Here is a 16,381-nt window from a genome sequence, read left to right on the forward strand (position 1 = left end):
TTTTGCAACTTCTTGGTAGTTCCTCTGTAGCTAGAGCCTTTGTATGGCTCAGATATGATTTTTAATTGTACCTCCAGAGAAGTGGCAGACAGTAGAATGTTTGAGTATTGTAGAAGGCCCCTGCCACCCCCAAAAAACCCATTAAATTATTATTTTGTTTATTTTGTTATTAAATTGTCAAAAAAATTAATAAATTATTAACAAGGGAAGAACTAACACTTATGAAATACTCTCTAGGTGCCAAGTACTGTTCTAAGTGTTTTGCATGTATCCATTTAATTCTTAGGACAACTCTGTGGAATAGGAACTATTTCATCCCTGATTTGCGGATGAGGAAATTGAGGCAGAGAGACTGAGCAACTAGCCCTAGATCTGATATCTAGGAAATGGTGCAGTCACGGGTTGAACTCATGACCTGGCCCCAGAGTCCATGCTCTGTCAGAGTCAGTGACTTTTTTTTTCTTGGGGAAATGGGTAATGGGGATGGCTGTTAGAGTATCTCAGATTACACCCAAAGGATAGTTCTATCTACAGTTTCTCATGGGAATGGGGCAGCCTTCAACTTGAGAGGTATCTTAGAGCTTTTGTTTCACACTAAGTTACGTCACCTTTTTAGACCTCAGTTTTCTCTTCAATAAAGCAAGGAGGGTGGACTAGATAACACCTTTAGCATTCCTGCACTAAAATGCCCATCTCTTGGTGCCTGTGAGGAAGGAGGTCTGTTTTTGCTTCCTAGACTCTTCAAACTAGGAGCTGCAGATAGGGTGTCGTGTACATAAACCGGTAATAAGAGATGAGGGTTAGGGCTCCAGGAAGCCTGGACCTTTACCTGAGAAACAAAGAAACAGTTGTCTATTGTGCGCTGTGTGTTTTAAATAGATTATATAATTTAATTCTCACAGTAACCTTGTGAAATAGATAGTATTGTCTCCATTTAAAAAAAATGAAGCTGAAATTTAGTGATATCCAGTGACTTGCCCACGATGGCCCAGCTAGGAAGGGATGAAGGCAGGCCTGAAATCACCTCTGTCTTGGCTCCAAAGCCTGCGGCGCATTTCTCAACTCGAGCCTCCTTTAACATCGGTTATGTCATTCCAGTCTCACTGCAAGCTTACGTGATAGTTATCATCTCTCCATTTCACTGAGGAGGAAGGTGAGCCTCGGGTCACTTGCCAAGTGAGGGGCCTGGCTCCGAGTGGGCAAGAGAAGAGCCCGCAGGAGCGTGCACAAGCTTGGAGGCCGAAGGCGGCCCCTCCTCTTCAACCTGCTGGGCAGTGCTGCTCCCCACCTTTTTCAGGTCTCACCCAGCGCACCGCCCGCTTAGAACTACATTTCCCGACAGGACGCGGACGCGCGCACGCGCACCAGAGCTTCCGCCATGGCGACGGTGCTGTCCAGAGCACTCAAGCTCCCGGGTAAGGAGTCGCAGCCTCGCGACCATCCCGCCCCCGCCGGGCCTGGGGAGACGGGAAAGCCAGGCTCTAGGGGCGAAGCCGATTGGGGTCTAGCCCCAACCCGGGCAGAGCTGCAGGCGCGCGGAGGCGAGCGGTGCAGTCCCTGTGGGCTGGGGTTAGTGACGCCAGGCGGGTCGGGGATCGCGGGCGCGGGGCGAGCCTGGGAGACCCGCAGGGAGGAACTGCTGGAGGCGCGCGGGGCAGGTGGCCGGGAACAGGCCGATGCTGCTGCGCTGGTGAATGTCAGAGCGCCTGTCGCTGCCCTCTCAAGGATAGGGGTGGTGAGGGAGCATCCTTTCCGAGCGGATGATGTGCCGCACAGTCTCCAGCTTCCTCACTCTAGGGTTGCACCTGAGCTGCGGGTGGCCGGGCGGGGGCGGCAAGATGACGTGTGACCCTCTGGAGCAGCCTCTCTTCTACTTGACGGGTATTTTCCCTCCGAGTTTACCGAAGAGGAAAACGAGAGCTACTTGGCTAATTGACTTGTCCAAAGTCGCGAAGCAGTATTGGAAAAGCTTGGACTTGGATGCCGCGGGTCTTTTAATGCTAGATCCTGGGCTTTTGATTCCACTTAGCCTCTGACTGTCTAGGCTAAGCATTTAGGAGGGAAATGATTTGACACTTGCAAGTTGCAGATAAAGTGTGGAATATTCTTTAAAGACACACTAGCGCTGATAACTTCCAGAGCCAACTCAGTACTTTGGGCAGCCGTTTCAAATTTTTCGTTTGTTGTTTTGTTTTTAACCTTCAGAATGGAACTGTGCTGCTAGAAACTTGCTACTTTAGTAAATACATATTTTTTTTCTGCTTTTATTCTCTGAGGATGAGAATGCAAGAAAATCTTGCTTTGAAAATCTTGCTTTAAAAACTCAAGAAAATCTTGCTTTCAAACTTCTGAGCTCTTCTGCATGCTCACATCCCGAGGCTGCGGCATTATTACCCCCTGGAGTATTCAGTTACAGTAACTTGGTCATCTGATAGGACAGAGAAAACAGTCTAGTCTTTGGGCCTATGTTTGGACAGCAGCTTGCCCTGAGCAGTCAAGTATGTTTGATACTTAAAAAAAAAAAAAAAAAAAAAATTATTTATTTATTTTTAGAGAGAGGGGAAGGGAGGGAGAAAGAGAGGGAGAGAAACATCGATGTGTGGTTGCCTCTTGCGCGTCACCAACTGGGGACCTGGCCTGCAACCCAAGCATGTGCCCTGCCTGGGAATTTAACCCGGTTCAGTTGCCTCACTCTTGCCTTTTCTCCCTTCCATCCCAAATACAATTTTTAGCTTTTATATTAAGTAAAGTTTGCTTTCTTTTAGCTGTTTTTGGATACACTGTAATTGGGATTGTGAGACTGCTGTTCTCTTTGGTTTACTATATTATGTTACCTTAGTTAACTTCCTTGCTATTTTTTCTAAAGGGGCAGAAGTAATATATATAACATTATATTAGTTATAAGTGTACAACACAATGATTCAATATTTGCATATATATCACGAAAGGATCACAGTGGTGTTCTTCCTATTTTTATGTGTAAGGGAGCAGAATAGAATAGTGGCTAAGAGTATAAGACAGGCTTGGATTCAAATCCAGTCTTTACCAGATTAGTTACTTAATCTCTTTAACCTTTAGTTTCTTCATGTGTAAGAATAATATTATGGAACATTCACTGTATTCCACACACTCTATTACATATTGCCATCATGGGGTTATTTGGCAAAATAAAAGAGATGGATACACTTGAGAGGTTTGTTTACCTTTGACAAATTTTAGTTATTCAGTAAGTGTTAGTTATTATTATTATCATCATTAGCACCATGATCATTTTTGAATGTGATACTTGAAGGAAGGCCCGATGTGATAGTGAGTTAATGACAGATGTCCTCAATCTTGTGAAGAAAGAGCGGTTGCTGGGCATGTATTTCACAGTCTCATACCCTTCCACTAAGCTCAAGATGGAAAGACGTTTGGCTCACGTGCATAGAATGAAGTTAATTAATAACAGAAGGACAATGTGACATTTATAAAGCAGCCCGTGAGACAGCTTATCTCTTAAGCATATATTTTTTTAGTTCATTTAAAAGTTTGAAGGTCAAACACGGAAAGGAACATCAGCATAATGTTATTGCAATGATTTGCTTTATTATGTGTAACTTAGAATGATGATGTGCCCTTGATAAACTAATCCATGATGTGGATTTACCTTTAGTTACAGTACAGCGCGTATAGTATAGTCTATGTAAAGTATAGTACATGTCATAGAATAGTATGTATTATAGTATATGTTCTTGGGAACCTTTGGGGATAGGACAGTTGCATCTCTTCCCTATTTATGTTTTCCTCTATACTGTTTCTAAGGGGAAAGTGATTGGTATGGAAAGCTCATTTCTATCGATATATTGTGAAGTCAGTGTCTTCTCCTTTCTTCTTTGAAAACCTTTTGTTGGTTAAAAATGTGGGTGGTGGCTGAAGTCATCAAAGAGAGTGCTAAAGTGCCCTGAGCTTAGAAACATGGTTTTGTTGTTAGCTCCTCAGCCTAAAGAGTATATATTCATATACCCTCGTTGTCTTTCTGTGAAACATAGAAAAAACATGTACTTAGGAGCTCTCTAATCAAAACTTGCAGTCAGTAATAATTAAGCTGAGGTTTATCTTTGAACTGTCTGGAAAAATATGTACTATTAATAGTGTAAACGTAAGTATTTATCTTAAGGGTTTGAACAAGAATTGGTCCACATCTTCTATAATCTTTAAAAGAAAGATGCAAAAGTAAGATAACTTCTGAGTTCTTGCATGCTTGCCTTTTTACCTCAAAAATGTCATGTCTGGATCAGAGTTCTTATACTTCACACCTTGTGTTTTTTCTCTGAGAACTTTTTACGTTTTGTGGCATGGTCTTTTAGGAATGTATGTTACTGTGGAGAAGTCAGCCTGATTTTTGTGTCCATCATTAGTGACTTGATTCTTTTTCCCTTGGCCCAGATGCTGATAAGCTTCTTTCTTTTTCCTTGAAGTTCAGTGCCTTTGCTAGAATACATTTCAGTATTTATTATTCTGTGTCAGTTTTTCTTGGGACTCATTATATTGTTTATTCTTCAGTTTTAGGTCTTGCTTTGTTGCAGGAACTTTTAAACTATCATTTATTTTATTATTTTTTTAATTCTCACCCAAGGATATACCCATTGATTCCAGAGGGAGAGGAAGAGAGAGGCATCAATGTGAAAGAAACATCTATCGGTTGCCCCACCCCTACCCCTACCCCTTGTACATGCCCTGACTGGGAACAGAACCTACAACCTAGACATGTACCCTGACTGGGAACTGAACCTGTGACCTTTCCGTTCATGAGATGACGCTCCAATCAGCTGAGCCACACCAGCCAGGGCTGTATATTGGTTCCATTTTTCTTTTTCTTTTTTTTTCAGTTCTCTTCTTTGGTTATACATTTATTGGATCACCTTTGTCTTCTGTAGTCATTCCTCTCTTTCTAGTCCTTTAAAAACCTTGCTCATTTCCATGGGAGGCATGTAGGTAGTCAGTACAGACTTCAAAGCCAGATTGCCTGAGTTTAAATCTTTGCACCACCACTTACTTGCAGTTTAGCTACGGACCAGTTAGTTAAATTTCCAAACCTTAGTGTCCTCATCTTTACTATGGAGATAATAGTGTGCCTACCTCAAATAGCTGTTAAGAAGACTTCCTTAGATGAGACAGTAAAAGGGCTTGAAAGGGTGCATAATAAGGGCTCAGAATTGCCAGCCATTGTTATTTCCATTTCATTTTCTTAATTTTCACTGGTCTGTTCTTTATTGTCTCTATTTTCAGTGTGTCTGTTGTTTTTGCTGACCCCAACAAAGATAGCTTTTCTAAAATTATTTCATTTATTTATTTATTTATTTATTTATTAGCAGCAATTGTTATCTTTTCTTTTTAAGATTTTATTTATTTATTTATTTTAGAGAGAGGGGAAGGGAGGGAGAAAGAGAGGGAGAGAAATCTGGTTGCCTATTGCACACCCCCAACTGGAGACCTGGCCCGCAACTCAGGCATGTGCCCTGACTGGGAATCAAACCAGCAACCTTTTCTGGTTCATAGGCCAGCACTCAATCCACTGAGCCACACCAGTCAGGGCTAAAATTATTTTATTTTTGTCGTACGTTTTTCTGTGCCCTGCTTGTTTACTTGTTATCTTCTCTATTGAACTGTCATTTCTCCTTAGAAATACTATATTTTTTCTTATTTCAGAGAAGGCTATTTTCTTTAATTTCTTAGGGAAGTATCTGTTCATTATTTCTTACATTTCATATATCATTTGTCCAGCATTTGTTCTTTAGCTGGTTTTTGTTTGATGTTTTGTTGTAACTCCTTTCTTGAATATTTGTAGAACTTTGTAGTCTCTTACAGAATGACTACTAGTAATGACTTCTTTCTGATTGTTATTCATATTTATTTGGGCAGCTGCTGGCTGACATATAGGCAGAGGCTGGGGCCAGGGGAGTGAGCTAGGGCAGTTGGAAGCTAAAATTTAATGTAGGCCTGTTAACTCACATCCCTTGTTCCCAACTTCTGTTCCTTGGTGGATGTCACTATCCTGGCTAGCAGGGGGCTGCCAGTTTGTCACAAGGCCTCAGCATGCTGACTTAGCAATTACTTCTCTTTGTTTGTTGTGCCAGTTAATCAATTTATTGCCCCTGAAAGTGGATCTGGGCCCTTTTATTATTTTTTACTTTTTAAATTCTCACCCAAGGATATGTTTTTGTTGATTTTAGAAAGAGAGGAAGAGCGGGGGAGAGAGAGAGAGAGAGAGACATCAATGTGATAGAGAAACATTAATAGGTTGCCTCCCATACACACCCTGACACCTGACACCCCAAAAGGGGTTTGAACCTGCAACCTTGATGCTCCAACCAACTAAACTACCCATCCAGGGCTGGAATGTTCATTTTTTTAATCAAATATTTATTGACTTTCTAGGTACTAAACACTAAACTTTACACTGAAGATTTTACTTCCCATAGACCCTGGCCAGGTAGCTTGGTGGATGAGAACATTGTCCTGATATGCTAAGGTTGTGGGTTTGATCTGCAGTCAAGAATTAACCAGTAAACGCATAAATGAGTGCAACAACAAATTTATGTTTCTCTCTCCCTGTCTCTCTCTCTTTCTCTTCCTCCCTTTTTTTTAAGTCAATTTAAAAAAAAGGTTTTACTTCCCATATGGGTCTCCATGTAGTGTTTTATTGCTTCATTTCATGTTGTGAGCAAAACAGACATAAAATATGAAGTGACCATCACCAAGATCACAGTGACCAGGGGCACAGATTAGCAACAAGAATTCAGAAGTAGAATTTACATTAGTAATAGCTTACCAAGTAATTTTCAAAAACAAAAACTTTTCCTTGGTTTTTACTTGGTTATAATATTACTAAAGGCATAAAAGCATCTAGTCATTGGCAGTGAGGGCCAGGGGGTGGCTTGCGAGGAGGTGTGTGTAAGCCCTCCTGTGATTTCCACCTCTTTGCTACCCCAAATAAAAATAAGGTCTAAGTACAAACAGGTCCTTGTTGTGTAAACCAGCTTCAAGGCAAGCCTTCTACCTCTGTGTTCCTGCTCAATCTCAACTCAGAATACGTGCTCAGAATAGCAGTTTTAGAGATACACTGTTTATTGAAATGTGTACTGAAAGGGTATCCGAATCCTAGGAAGGTCCTCAGGAGTGAATTTCAGGTGAAACATCTCCGGGTGGCATTGAGCATTTATCTTCTAAGTTGTTTCATAGAAACAATTGGGAAGCCACAAATACTGGACTGTGAGATGCAGTGTGCAGAAATATGGTCCTAAAAGTTAAGAGAAGTTCCAGGAACATCATGTATCTAAGAAAATATGCACATTAGGCATATGGAAGGTTGATGATATAAGAGCCATTGTCTTTTTCATTAAAGAGATTCAAACGCATTAAGAGAAGTTTTAAACAACGAAAACTAAAAAGGTATTTGAAATTTGCTTTCTCTTTTCCTTTCCAATTTCTTAAACACATGCAGGCAGTAATTCTCGAACACTGTGATTTTCCTTTTTTCTCCCTGTTCTTACGTCCCTGCTGGTGTCTGTTTTACAAGAGCCACAAGGTCCAAGCTTGTAAATCTAGATTCATTTCATTTTGTTCAGCTCTGTGTGTTTTCCCAGGTGTGTAGAGTTGCCATGTGCTTGGTGAGGGTTTTTTCTTCCTTGTTCTCCTTGAAGCTTCCTTTTTGTTTTTTCAGGGAAGAAAAGCCCGGACCTAGGCGAGTATGATCCCCTCACACAGGCCGACAGTGATGAGAGTGAAGACGATCTCGTGCTTGACTTGCAGCAGAAGAATGGAGGGGTCAAAAACGGGAAGAGTCCCCTGGGAGAAGCACCAGAGCCCGACTCAGATGCTGATGTGGCGGGGGCTGCAAAGCCACATCTTTTAGAGGTCACCCCTGAGGGGTACCCCCCGGAACCCCTCGGAGGCCTGGAACAGAAGGCAACCTCTTCCATTGTGTCTTATGTGCGCACCTCTGTGTTTCTGCTAACGTTGCTCATCTCAATGATCCTGGTGCTCGTCTGTGCTTTCCTGATCCCCTGCCCCCCGCGAGATCTGCACAGCACTTGGAGCCGCCACTTGGGCCCCCAGGGAGGTGAGTGGCAGGAGTTTCAGCTGTAATCCTGAAAAGCTTCTGATTATATTGAAAGTTTCCTCCACATCTTTAAAAATTCATTGTGTCATGTAGCATTTCTCCCCCAGTGTGTAGAGGTGCCTTTAGGAGCTTAAGATTTGAAATAAAACAGAAGGATGCATTGATGCAACTCAGAAAACCTGGGAAGATCACTGCTTTGCTGTGTTTCTGTTGGTGTTTTTTTTTAATTTTAATTTTTCAATTGCACTTACTTTCAATATTATTTTGTATTGATTTTAGGTGTACAACATAGTGTTAGACAATCATACACTGTACAAAGTGTTCCCCTGATATTTCTAGTACCCACCTGGCACCATACATAATTATCTCAATATTATTGACTTAGGTCCCCTATGCTGTACTTTACATCCCTGTGACTATTTTGTGGCTACCAATTTGTACTTCTTAATACAATGGAGTATTATTCAGCCATAAAAAAAGAACGAAATCTAACCATTTGCTACAGCATGGATGGACCTAGAGGGTATTAATGCTCAGTGAAATAAACCAATCAGAGAGACAAATACCATATGATTTCACTTTGATGTGGAATCTAAAGAACAAAATAAATGAACAAACAAAATCGAAACACTCATAGACACAGAGAGCAGACTGGTGGTTTCCAGAGGGGAGGGGCACTGGGTAAAAGATGTGCTGACGTTGGTCTTAATTAGACGTAGATAGGACAGAGCATTGGTTTGCTGGGTTTCTGATGCAGCCAGCACTGTGTCAGGGGAGGAGCAAAGCTGTAGGAGGAGCCATTTGAGAGAAAAGTAAGGCTCAGGGCCTGGCCAGACCAGAGGCCAGTGCTCTTGTAGGACCCTCAGGCATTTGTTGATTATAGAAACCTGACCTAATTTGAATTCTAAAATAGTTTCCTTTCAAGTAAAAGAGAATTGCTTTTTTGCAGCAACTTTTCTTTCTTGCTCCTAATGGTTAGTTAAGATGGTGCTGCCTGAGTCGTAGCTATTTTGTCTCATTTTGGAGCAGGTTTCTTTAAAATAGCTTTCTCTGGGTCAAGAATGGCGATTACATCTAAACTGTCAGTGCTGAGCAGTCCAGTCTTTTGTAAACTGCATTAAGCTGGAAGGGTTCAGAACACACCACCCCCAAATATGTCGCTTTGGCATATTGATTATTTTGACCTAAAGACGCTTGAACAAAGCAGATGCAAGAAGGCCTCTCTGACTTCAATTCCTCCTAAAATCAGGAGATGAAACTCCCATGTGAGAGATGTTCCTCCTATACCAGGAGGAAAGAAACATTCTTAGCACCAGAGACAGGAAGTGGAGGCCAAGAGAAATGTGTACAAAGAGACCTTGTTAAAATCCCTATCTTCCTCTGGTCTCCACGGATAGTTCAGTTACTTCTCTACAGTGGCTCTTATTGAACCTGGGATATAAACACTTAGGCCTAGCCACCACTGGGTCTTCATTTCCCTGTGGAGACTTCTAGTACATGTACAATTTTATTAAATAAAATTTCAGTGCATTTCTTGTTAATCTGTCTTATGTCATTCTCAGCTAGAAACCCTAAGAGGGTAGAGGAACAGTTTTCCTTTCCCTACAGTATTCAGTATACCCCTACAATATCTTGATCTAGAAATATTTCATCTCTGATATTTCTGCAATCATAGTGGAATTAGCTTCTGATGATTTCTTTGTTCTTTCCCATAAGGCAAAACTGGGTGCCTGTGACTTAAGTTATGTTTACAACACATAGAGTATCTCCTTTCTTTTCTGATTTTTCTAAGAGAGCTCTTGCAATGTTTATATACAGTGTAAAAACAAGTAACAAACTTTTGGTATGTCCAGCACCCAGTTTAAGGAATCGGTTATCATAATGACCTCTGAAACCCCCGCATGTCCCTCCTGACTGTGCCCCTACTCTCCTGAGTTGACTGTTTTTTTTAACTTCACTTTATAGTTTTACCGCTTACGTATCTGTAAACTATATAGTTTCTAATTTGCCTGGTTTTGAATTTTATATAAATGTAATCATGTAGTGTTCTGTGAATGGCTTTTTTGTTCAACATATTAAAAAATATTTTTGTGGTTCTCTCATATTGAGGTGCTGTAGCTAGAGTTTGTTCGTTTTCACCACCGTGTAATTTTCCATGGTATGTCTATCTTATGATTTATTAATCTATTTTACTGTTGATGAACATTTATTTAGGTTGCTTCCATTTAAAAATATAATGCTGCTAAGAAGATTCTTGTACATACTTCCTGATGCAGTATATAAGAATTTCGCTAGGGCTTAAACCTAGCAGTGAAATTGCTGGGTCACACGGAATGTGCATGTTCAACCTCAGCTTTTCCATAGTGGTTGTACCAGTTTACACTTCCACTAGCCATACGTGAGTTCTCTCCGGATCCATACTGTTGGGAGGGAGGGGTTGGTTGTCACTGCCAGCTAGAGAAGGAAATCCAGGCATCCACTAGGCCTCTGCTGACACCACCCTGGTTGTCACCACCAGGCAAGGATGGAAGTCTAGGCTTCCCACCTGGCTGTGGGGGTGGGGTCACAGTTTTATCTGTGTTGTTTGGCTGGACTAGAGCCATTATTATCTAAAACTTTTTGTCTTGCTAGGCTAGGGGAGCCAGCTTTTCTGGGGGCTTTATGGTCTGTACCTGTTGGCATTTCTGGGTGGCCAGCTTCTGCAGCACCTAGTCTGGGGTAGATGAGGCCAAAAATACCCAGAAGAGTCATCACCTTGTCAGTCCTTAGGTCTCACAGTCCCCAGGCAGTCCCTGCTTTCTCACCACCTTCCAGAGTCTTATATTTGTTTTATGTATAATGTCCAGGGATTTCAGCTATATTTAGCGAGAGAAATAGGCAGAATTGTGTCTATTCTCTCTTACCTGGGAACCAAAAATCTGCCTGATTGTTATGGAAGTGCTGGCACTGTATATTCATTCTTTTTTAACTGGTTTGTGATAACTTGCTAAGGATTTTTAAAAATTGTCTTCATCAGGTGGGGACCTGTCACCACTGGAGTTGGCTGATGTGAATGGAGATGGCCTGCGTGATGTACTTCTCTCCTTTGCAACTTCAAGGAATGGCAGTGCAGTCGGTAAGAGACATGACTTTTAGAGGCTGCTACAGGAAGGGTTCGATCAGAGGGGCTGTGAGCTAAGTGAAAGCCTCTCCTGAGGGGCACTGTAGAAAAGGGTCCGCATCAGTCACCATGGATCTGCCATACAAGATAAATGTATCAGCAAGTTCCTGTGTTTCAGTAAAGCTCATTTCAAGAGGTCATAGAGCTCCATAGCTGGAAGGAAATTTTAGTGGTCACCAGTCTGGTAAAGAGGCTGAGATCCAGAGAGGAAGTGACTTGCCTACATACCTGCGGTGCTCAGCATCAGTTCTTAGGTTTCTTCCGTTTCCTCCCAGTTTTCCATAGCCTCTTGGATTATAATGAACATTGATGATCCCACCTTCCCATCCCTGACAGGAAGCTTTTGTTCATGTACTAATATATCTTTCACACCTTGGCTGGGTGCTTTCCTATTACTCCTTCTGTTTACTCCTTTGTCTCTGCTTTCCATTCTGCTCTCTGCTTTTTGAGGCTGACCTGTGTGGGTTATGTCAAGGGTCTCCCTTGCCTGCAGACTTCCAGCTGGGTTTGGCTAATGGCAAGCACAGGCAAGAAACTGGAGGGGAGGAGGAGAGCGAGAGAGAGTGTGTATTCCTCTGGCTGCTTCCCTGCCGGGGTTCCTCAGTCTAGCTTTATCCTTGATCATAGGTTGCGGCTCCTGTCAAGGTGATCCTCTTATAGGACTTTCTGGATTCAGTAATCACTTCCTCCACTGTCCCTCTGGGCCTGGGAACAGTAACAGTTCTGAGGGACCGTACTGTTCCTGGTGGTCTCCCTATGCCCTAACCACATCTTGTCTCTTTATTAAACTTTTTGTAACCTATCCTAATTGAGTGTGCTGATTCCTGGGACCTCAGCTGTTACATGTGTCAACTGAAAAAAAAAATGCTGCATTTTTTGCATAGGTATGTGGGAGCTTTGGTTTGTCTTATAGCCTCCGTTAAAATGCGTTTGAACTATAGTCTGCAAACTGATGCAGGAACTCAAGTTTGAGGCTGAGGATGCCTTAGTAGCGACTTTTTAATCATCTAGGTCCATTTTAGAGAATTTTAGGCTGTGTGCCTCTCTGATGTTATAAGAAATACCTTTCTGGGACTTGTGCACTATGTAGAAGCAATTTGGGCATAGCTCTGTTAAGAGAGAACCTCCAGGCAAGAAACTGACTTTTATATGATTGATCCTGAGTTATATTATTTTCCTGCCTGTGGCTCCTTAGGTAGCCTTTGAAGTAAAAATGTCCCCCATCCACTTTTACATTGAGATTTTTTTTTTGGTCATTTGGTATTTTGCATGTTTTCTACATATCATGACTCACAATGACAAGGTCTTGGGTTTGGCTGGACACAATACGAACCAGCCTGATTTGGCCATAGATTGTAAAAATAATAATGTAGTTAACATATGGTACTTTTTATGTGTTATGCCCCATTGTAAGTCCATAACATATATTATGGATGAATTTATCCCTCAATCCCATGAAGTAGATTAATATTATTATTCCCTGTTTGCAGATGGGAAAACTGAGACATAGTGAGGCTGAAGAACTTGCCCAGTATCCCCCAGCTGGTAACTGATTGAGCTGGGCTCCAAATCCTGGGAGTTGGGCTGTGGAGTTCATGTTTTTGACCCTTATATCAAACTGTTGTGCACATAGCCCCAGACAGTGGGTTCAAAGATCTGTGCCACTGAGCATAAGAAGGATTGTGTTTTTTTATTTGTTTGCTCTGTTGCTCATCCATTCATTCAGTATCTGTGTATTGAATGCCTGTTGTGTTTCTTACATAGAGCTGTGCTGGTTATAATAAGTTAAAAAAAATGAGTGCGGTCTTCACCTCAAGGAGTCACAGACTAGTGGGGAAGGGATAACCCATCATTGTCCAGAAAAAGATGAGTCAGTGAATTAATGTGGAGTCAGTAGGGTCCTGAAGGACGGAGGCCAGCACAGTATGTTACTCATAGCATCCCTGAAAAGTCTGGATGTTGATATTTATTACCATGATTTATCATGTGTGTCACTGCTTCTGGCAACCAAGGCTGAAACAGAGAGCTACAGCTCATCCCTTGTTTTTAGGTTGTCTGTTTTATCAGCAACACTGAGGAATAGGTACCATGAAGCTGTGTTAGTTGTGCTGGAGGTGGAAAATGTGAATGAGATGGGTCAGTATCTCATGCTGGAAGTGAATGTGAAGCTGGCACCAGAGAAGTTTTATCATTTTACTATGTTAATTGACATAAAATGTTATTCATTAAAGAGGTGAGCTACTCCAATTCTTTACTAGCTAGCCTTGGGCCTAGGTGTTAAGTTTTTCCAAGTATTCTGTCCTGATTGTGGCCAAATCAGTTGATTCCAATGAACTCTAAACCAGGAAGACCTACTGACCATTGCTAAGTGTAATCTTCAGGTTTACTTTTAAAAATATTTTATTTTCTGCTCTCAGGGAGCATTTGTTAATGATGATTAGAATTCAGGTATTTTGCTCCCTGCTCCGCAGAAATTCTAGTTTGGCCTCACTTTTCTGAGCACACCTTTCCCTCCTGTTTTCTTTTTTTCTTTCTTTTTTTTGTTCTCATTAACTACTTTTTCATATTCTTTTTAAAAAAACAATAACTTATTTGTTGTTTGTTTATTTATTTTTAGAGAGAGGGGAAAGGAGAAAGAGAGGGAGAGAAACATCACTGTGTGGTTGCCTCTCACGCCCCCAACTGGGGACCTGATGTGCAACCTAGTCGTGTGCCCTGACTGGGAATCGAACCAGCGACGCTTGGTTCGCAGGCCAACGCTCAATCTACTGAGCCACAGCAGCCAGGGCCTCTTTTTCATATTCTTGATGTTTTGTTCGTTTTTAATTTAGAAAACAATTGGCTGCCACTTACTAGGGCTTTGTAAGGCACTGAGGGTACAGAAGTTAATGCAACAGTCTTTGTCCTTAAGGATATCAGTATTTTGTGGAACTCAGGTGACACGGAGACAAATGTGTTGGGAGAGGTGCAAGAGTAGAGTTGCATAAGGCAGCCTGGAGACGGTCCACGGCTCTTGTCCCGGACGAGAGATGTGTTGAGCAGACACAACAGGCACTCAGTTTTCAGACCTTGTTGCCAGAAATATGGGAGGGAGCTAAGTACGCAGGTGTGGGTTGCTGCCTTTCCACCATTTATTTTGGTTTTCTGGCCTCTTATTTTCTCTGCCTGTTTTCCTTTCTTCTGTCTCTTGTTGCTTTTAGGTGCCTCAAGGCCAACTGCTATTCTCGTGTGCCTTTCGGGGATGAATGGCAGCACGCTCTGGTCTAGTACTCTCCTCGAGGAGGCTCGAGACATTACATGTTTGGATCTGATGCCAGGAAGTGTGGCCGGGACCATCTGCCTTGTGACAGGGACACACAAGATGTTCAGTGCATTCAATGCGACATCAGGTAAAGATCATTTGCCACAAAAGACCTCTGCTCCAGTGAGCCATAATCTCAGATTGGGTGACAAGGGACTGTTCCATTCTCACGTGGTGGAAAATCTCATTCATTATTTTGGAAGGTGTTATTTAGGGAGATAACAGAAAGAGGTAACAGATTGAGTGCTACATCCATGGTTTAACCTGAACAGAAACTACCTTGAGGCCTTTGGTTTCTAAATAGTCTCCCTACTCTGTTATTTGCACAAAAGACAGCTGAGCATTGTCTCTTCATATTTGATATATATAGGTCCAGGTGTAAACTCGGGCATTAACTACTTAAAATATGTCAGTGAAGAAAGTAAAGTTTATTGAGTCATGTTGAGTTGGCCTTTACCTTCTTATTGCATTCAGACATACATGACAAAAGGAATGAAAAAGGATCACATACAATGAAGACTCTTTACAGAGTCATAAGTATATTGCAAGTATGCTTGTTACTGCCTTGAACGCAAGTGAAGCTGAATAAATTTCATTCTTCCCAGTTTTAGAGGTTGGAGTTTGGTTGTGGGGTACTTCTGAGTACAAAAAAAAATTGGAATGTGAGTTAACTCTAAAGTCGAGGCCATTTTGAAAACCTGTAATTTCTCTACTCGTGAACACATGTTAGGAGAGAATTAGTCTTCTGGTTGGCTGCCCAGGGGGTTCCTTAATAGTTACAATAATCTCTAACAGATCAATTCCTCTGTACCAGACAAGAGGGCTCCTCTTGTTACCAAACAAAAATGGGGGTTTGACTACACACTGCCACCAAAAGGCGAACTCAAGAGAAACTGGTGAGAAAGGAAAGGTTTTTCATTTGGATGTTGAACGACCTGGAGAACAGAGGACTCCCCGTCTCAAAGCTCATCTCCTCCACAAAACCCAGACAAAACCCAGCCATCCTCAGCAGAACCAAAACAACAGGCAGTGCCTGGAGTTCCTGCTTCATTTTAAAGTACCGTCCCTTGGTCATCAGGCAGCTTAGCTTGTTCCCAGCTGCTCTCTAGCTTCAGGCTCCCCCCTGGAGGCTGTGTGTGGAGCCGGTGCAGCCATTAGCCATGCAACTTCTAGGGCCACAAGGTCTTGTGCCCCTGGGCCATAAGCACATGATTGCACTGGTGAATGCTCCACCAGCTCAGCGAGAGAGACAGAGACTGCCTCCTGGAGGCCTGGGCCATGTGACTGCTAAGGTCACTGCTAAGGTCACATGGCCCATGGAGAGGACAGGCCGGTGCACTGTCCCGGTGCAGGTTCTGAGCAGGGAGCAATGAGCAAGAGAGAGGGTCTTTCTTTCCCTGGGTTTATATTAGTTTCGGATGTGGGATGGATCAGGTGCTTTCTCAGAACAACCAATTAACTTCCTAAACTTTTGTATGCTTTGGGTGGGTCCAGTTCTCAACCAATCCCTTCTTTCCCCTGGGCAGACTGACAGGCGTCTCTGGGCCAGCACCCCCACCCCTGCTGCTATTTTAACTTCTATTGCACAGGTACCTGCCCTCCCCTGGTCCCACCCTCAGTCTGGTACTGGAAGGGGGTAGGAGTCCTTCTTTCCTCTATCCAATTATCTTGCTAGCCTTGTATATCCTGTCACCATCATGGCTGATGGGGGAGACTCCCATGGTGCTCTGTCAGCTCTGAGCCTCCCATGCCCCAGTCTCCCTGTGAAGCAAGTTGCCCACTGGCAGAGAGAGACTGAACCAAAAGCCTAAGTGAA

The 16,381-nt window shown here is 42.5% G+C and overlaps 1 protein-coding gene across 1 annotated transcript in view; it reads left to right on the plus strand.

Moving 5' to 3' along the window:
• The first annotated feature begins 1,289 nt into the window (after positions 1–1,289).
• The window catches only part of FAM234B (family with sequence similarity 234 member B), a 29,196-nt gene continuing 14,104 nt past the window's right edge, over positions 1,290–16,381 (plus strand). Inside the window, exons 1-4 of the mRNA XM_090272872.1 lie at positions 1,290–1,415; positions 7,706–8,104; positions 11,121–11,219; positions 14,465–14,653. Of these exons, the coding sequence (XP_090128998.1) occupies positions 1,379–1,415; positions 7,706–8,104; positions 11,121–11,219; positions 14,465–14,653 (724 nt within the window). The 5' untranslated portion in view covers positions 1,290–1,378. The remainder of the gene's footprint in view (positions 1,416–7,705; positions 8,105–11,120; positions 11,220–14,464; positions 14,654–16,381) is intronic.

Source organism: Furipterus horrens, unplaced genomic scaffold (assembly GCF_987537825.1).
Source record: "Furipterus horrens unplaced genomic scaffold, mFurHor1.1.pri manual_scaffold_4, whole genome shotgun sequence".
Lineage (NCBI taxonomy): Eukaryota > Metazoa > Chordata > Mammalia > Chiroptera > Furipteridae > Furipterus > Furipterus horrens.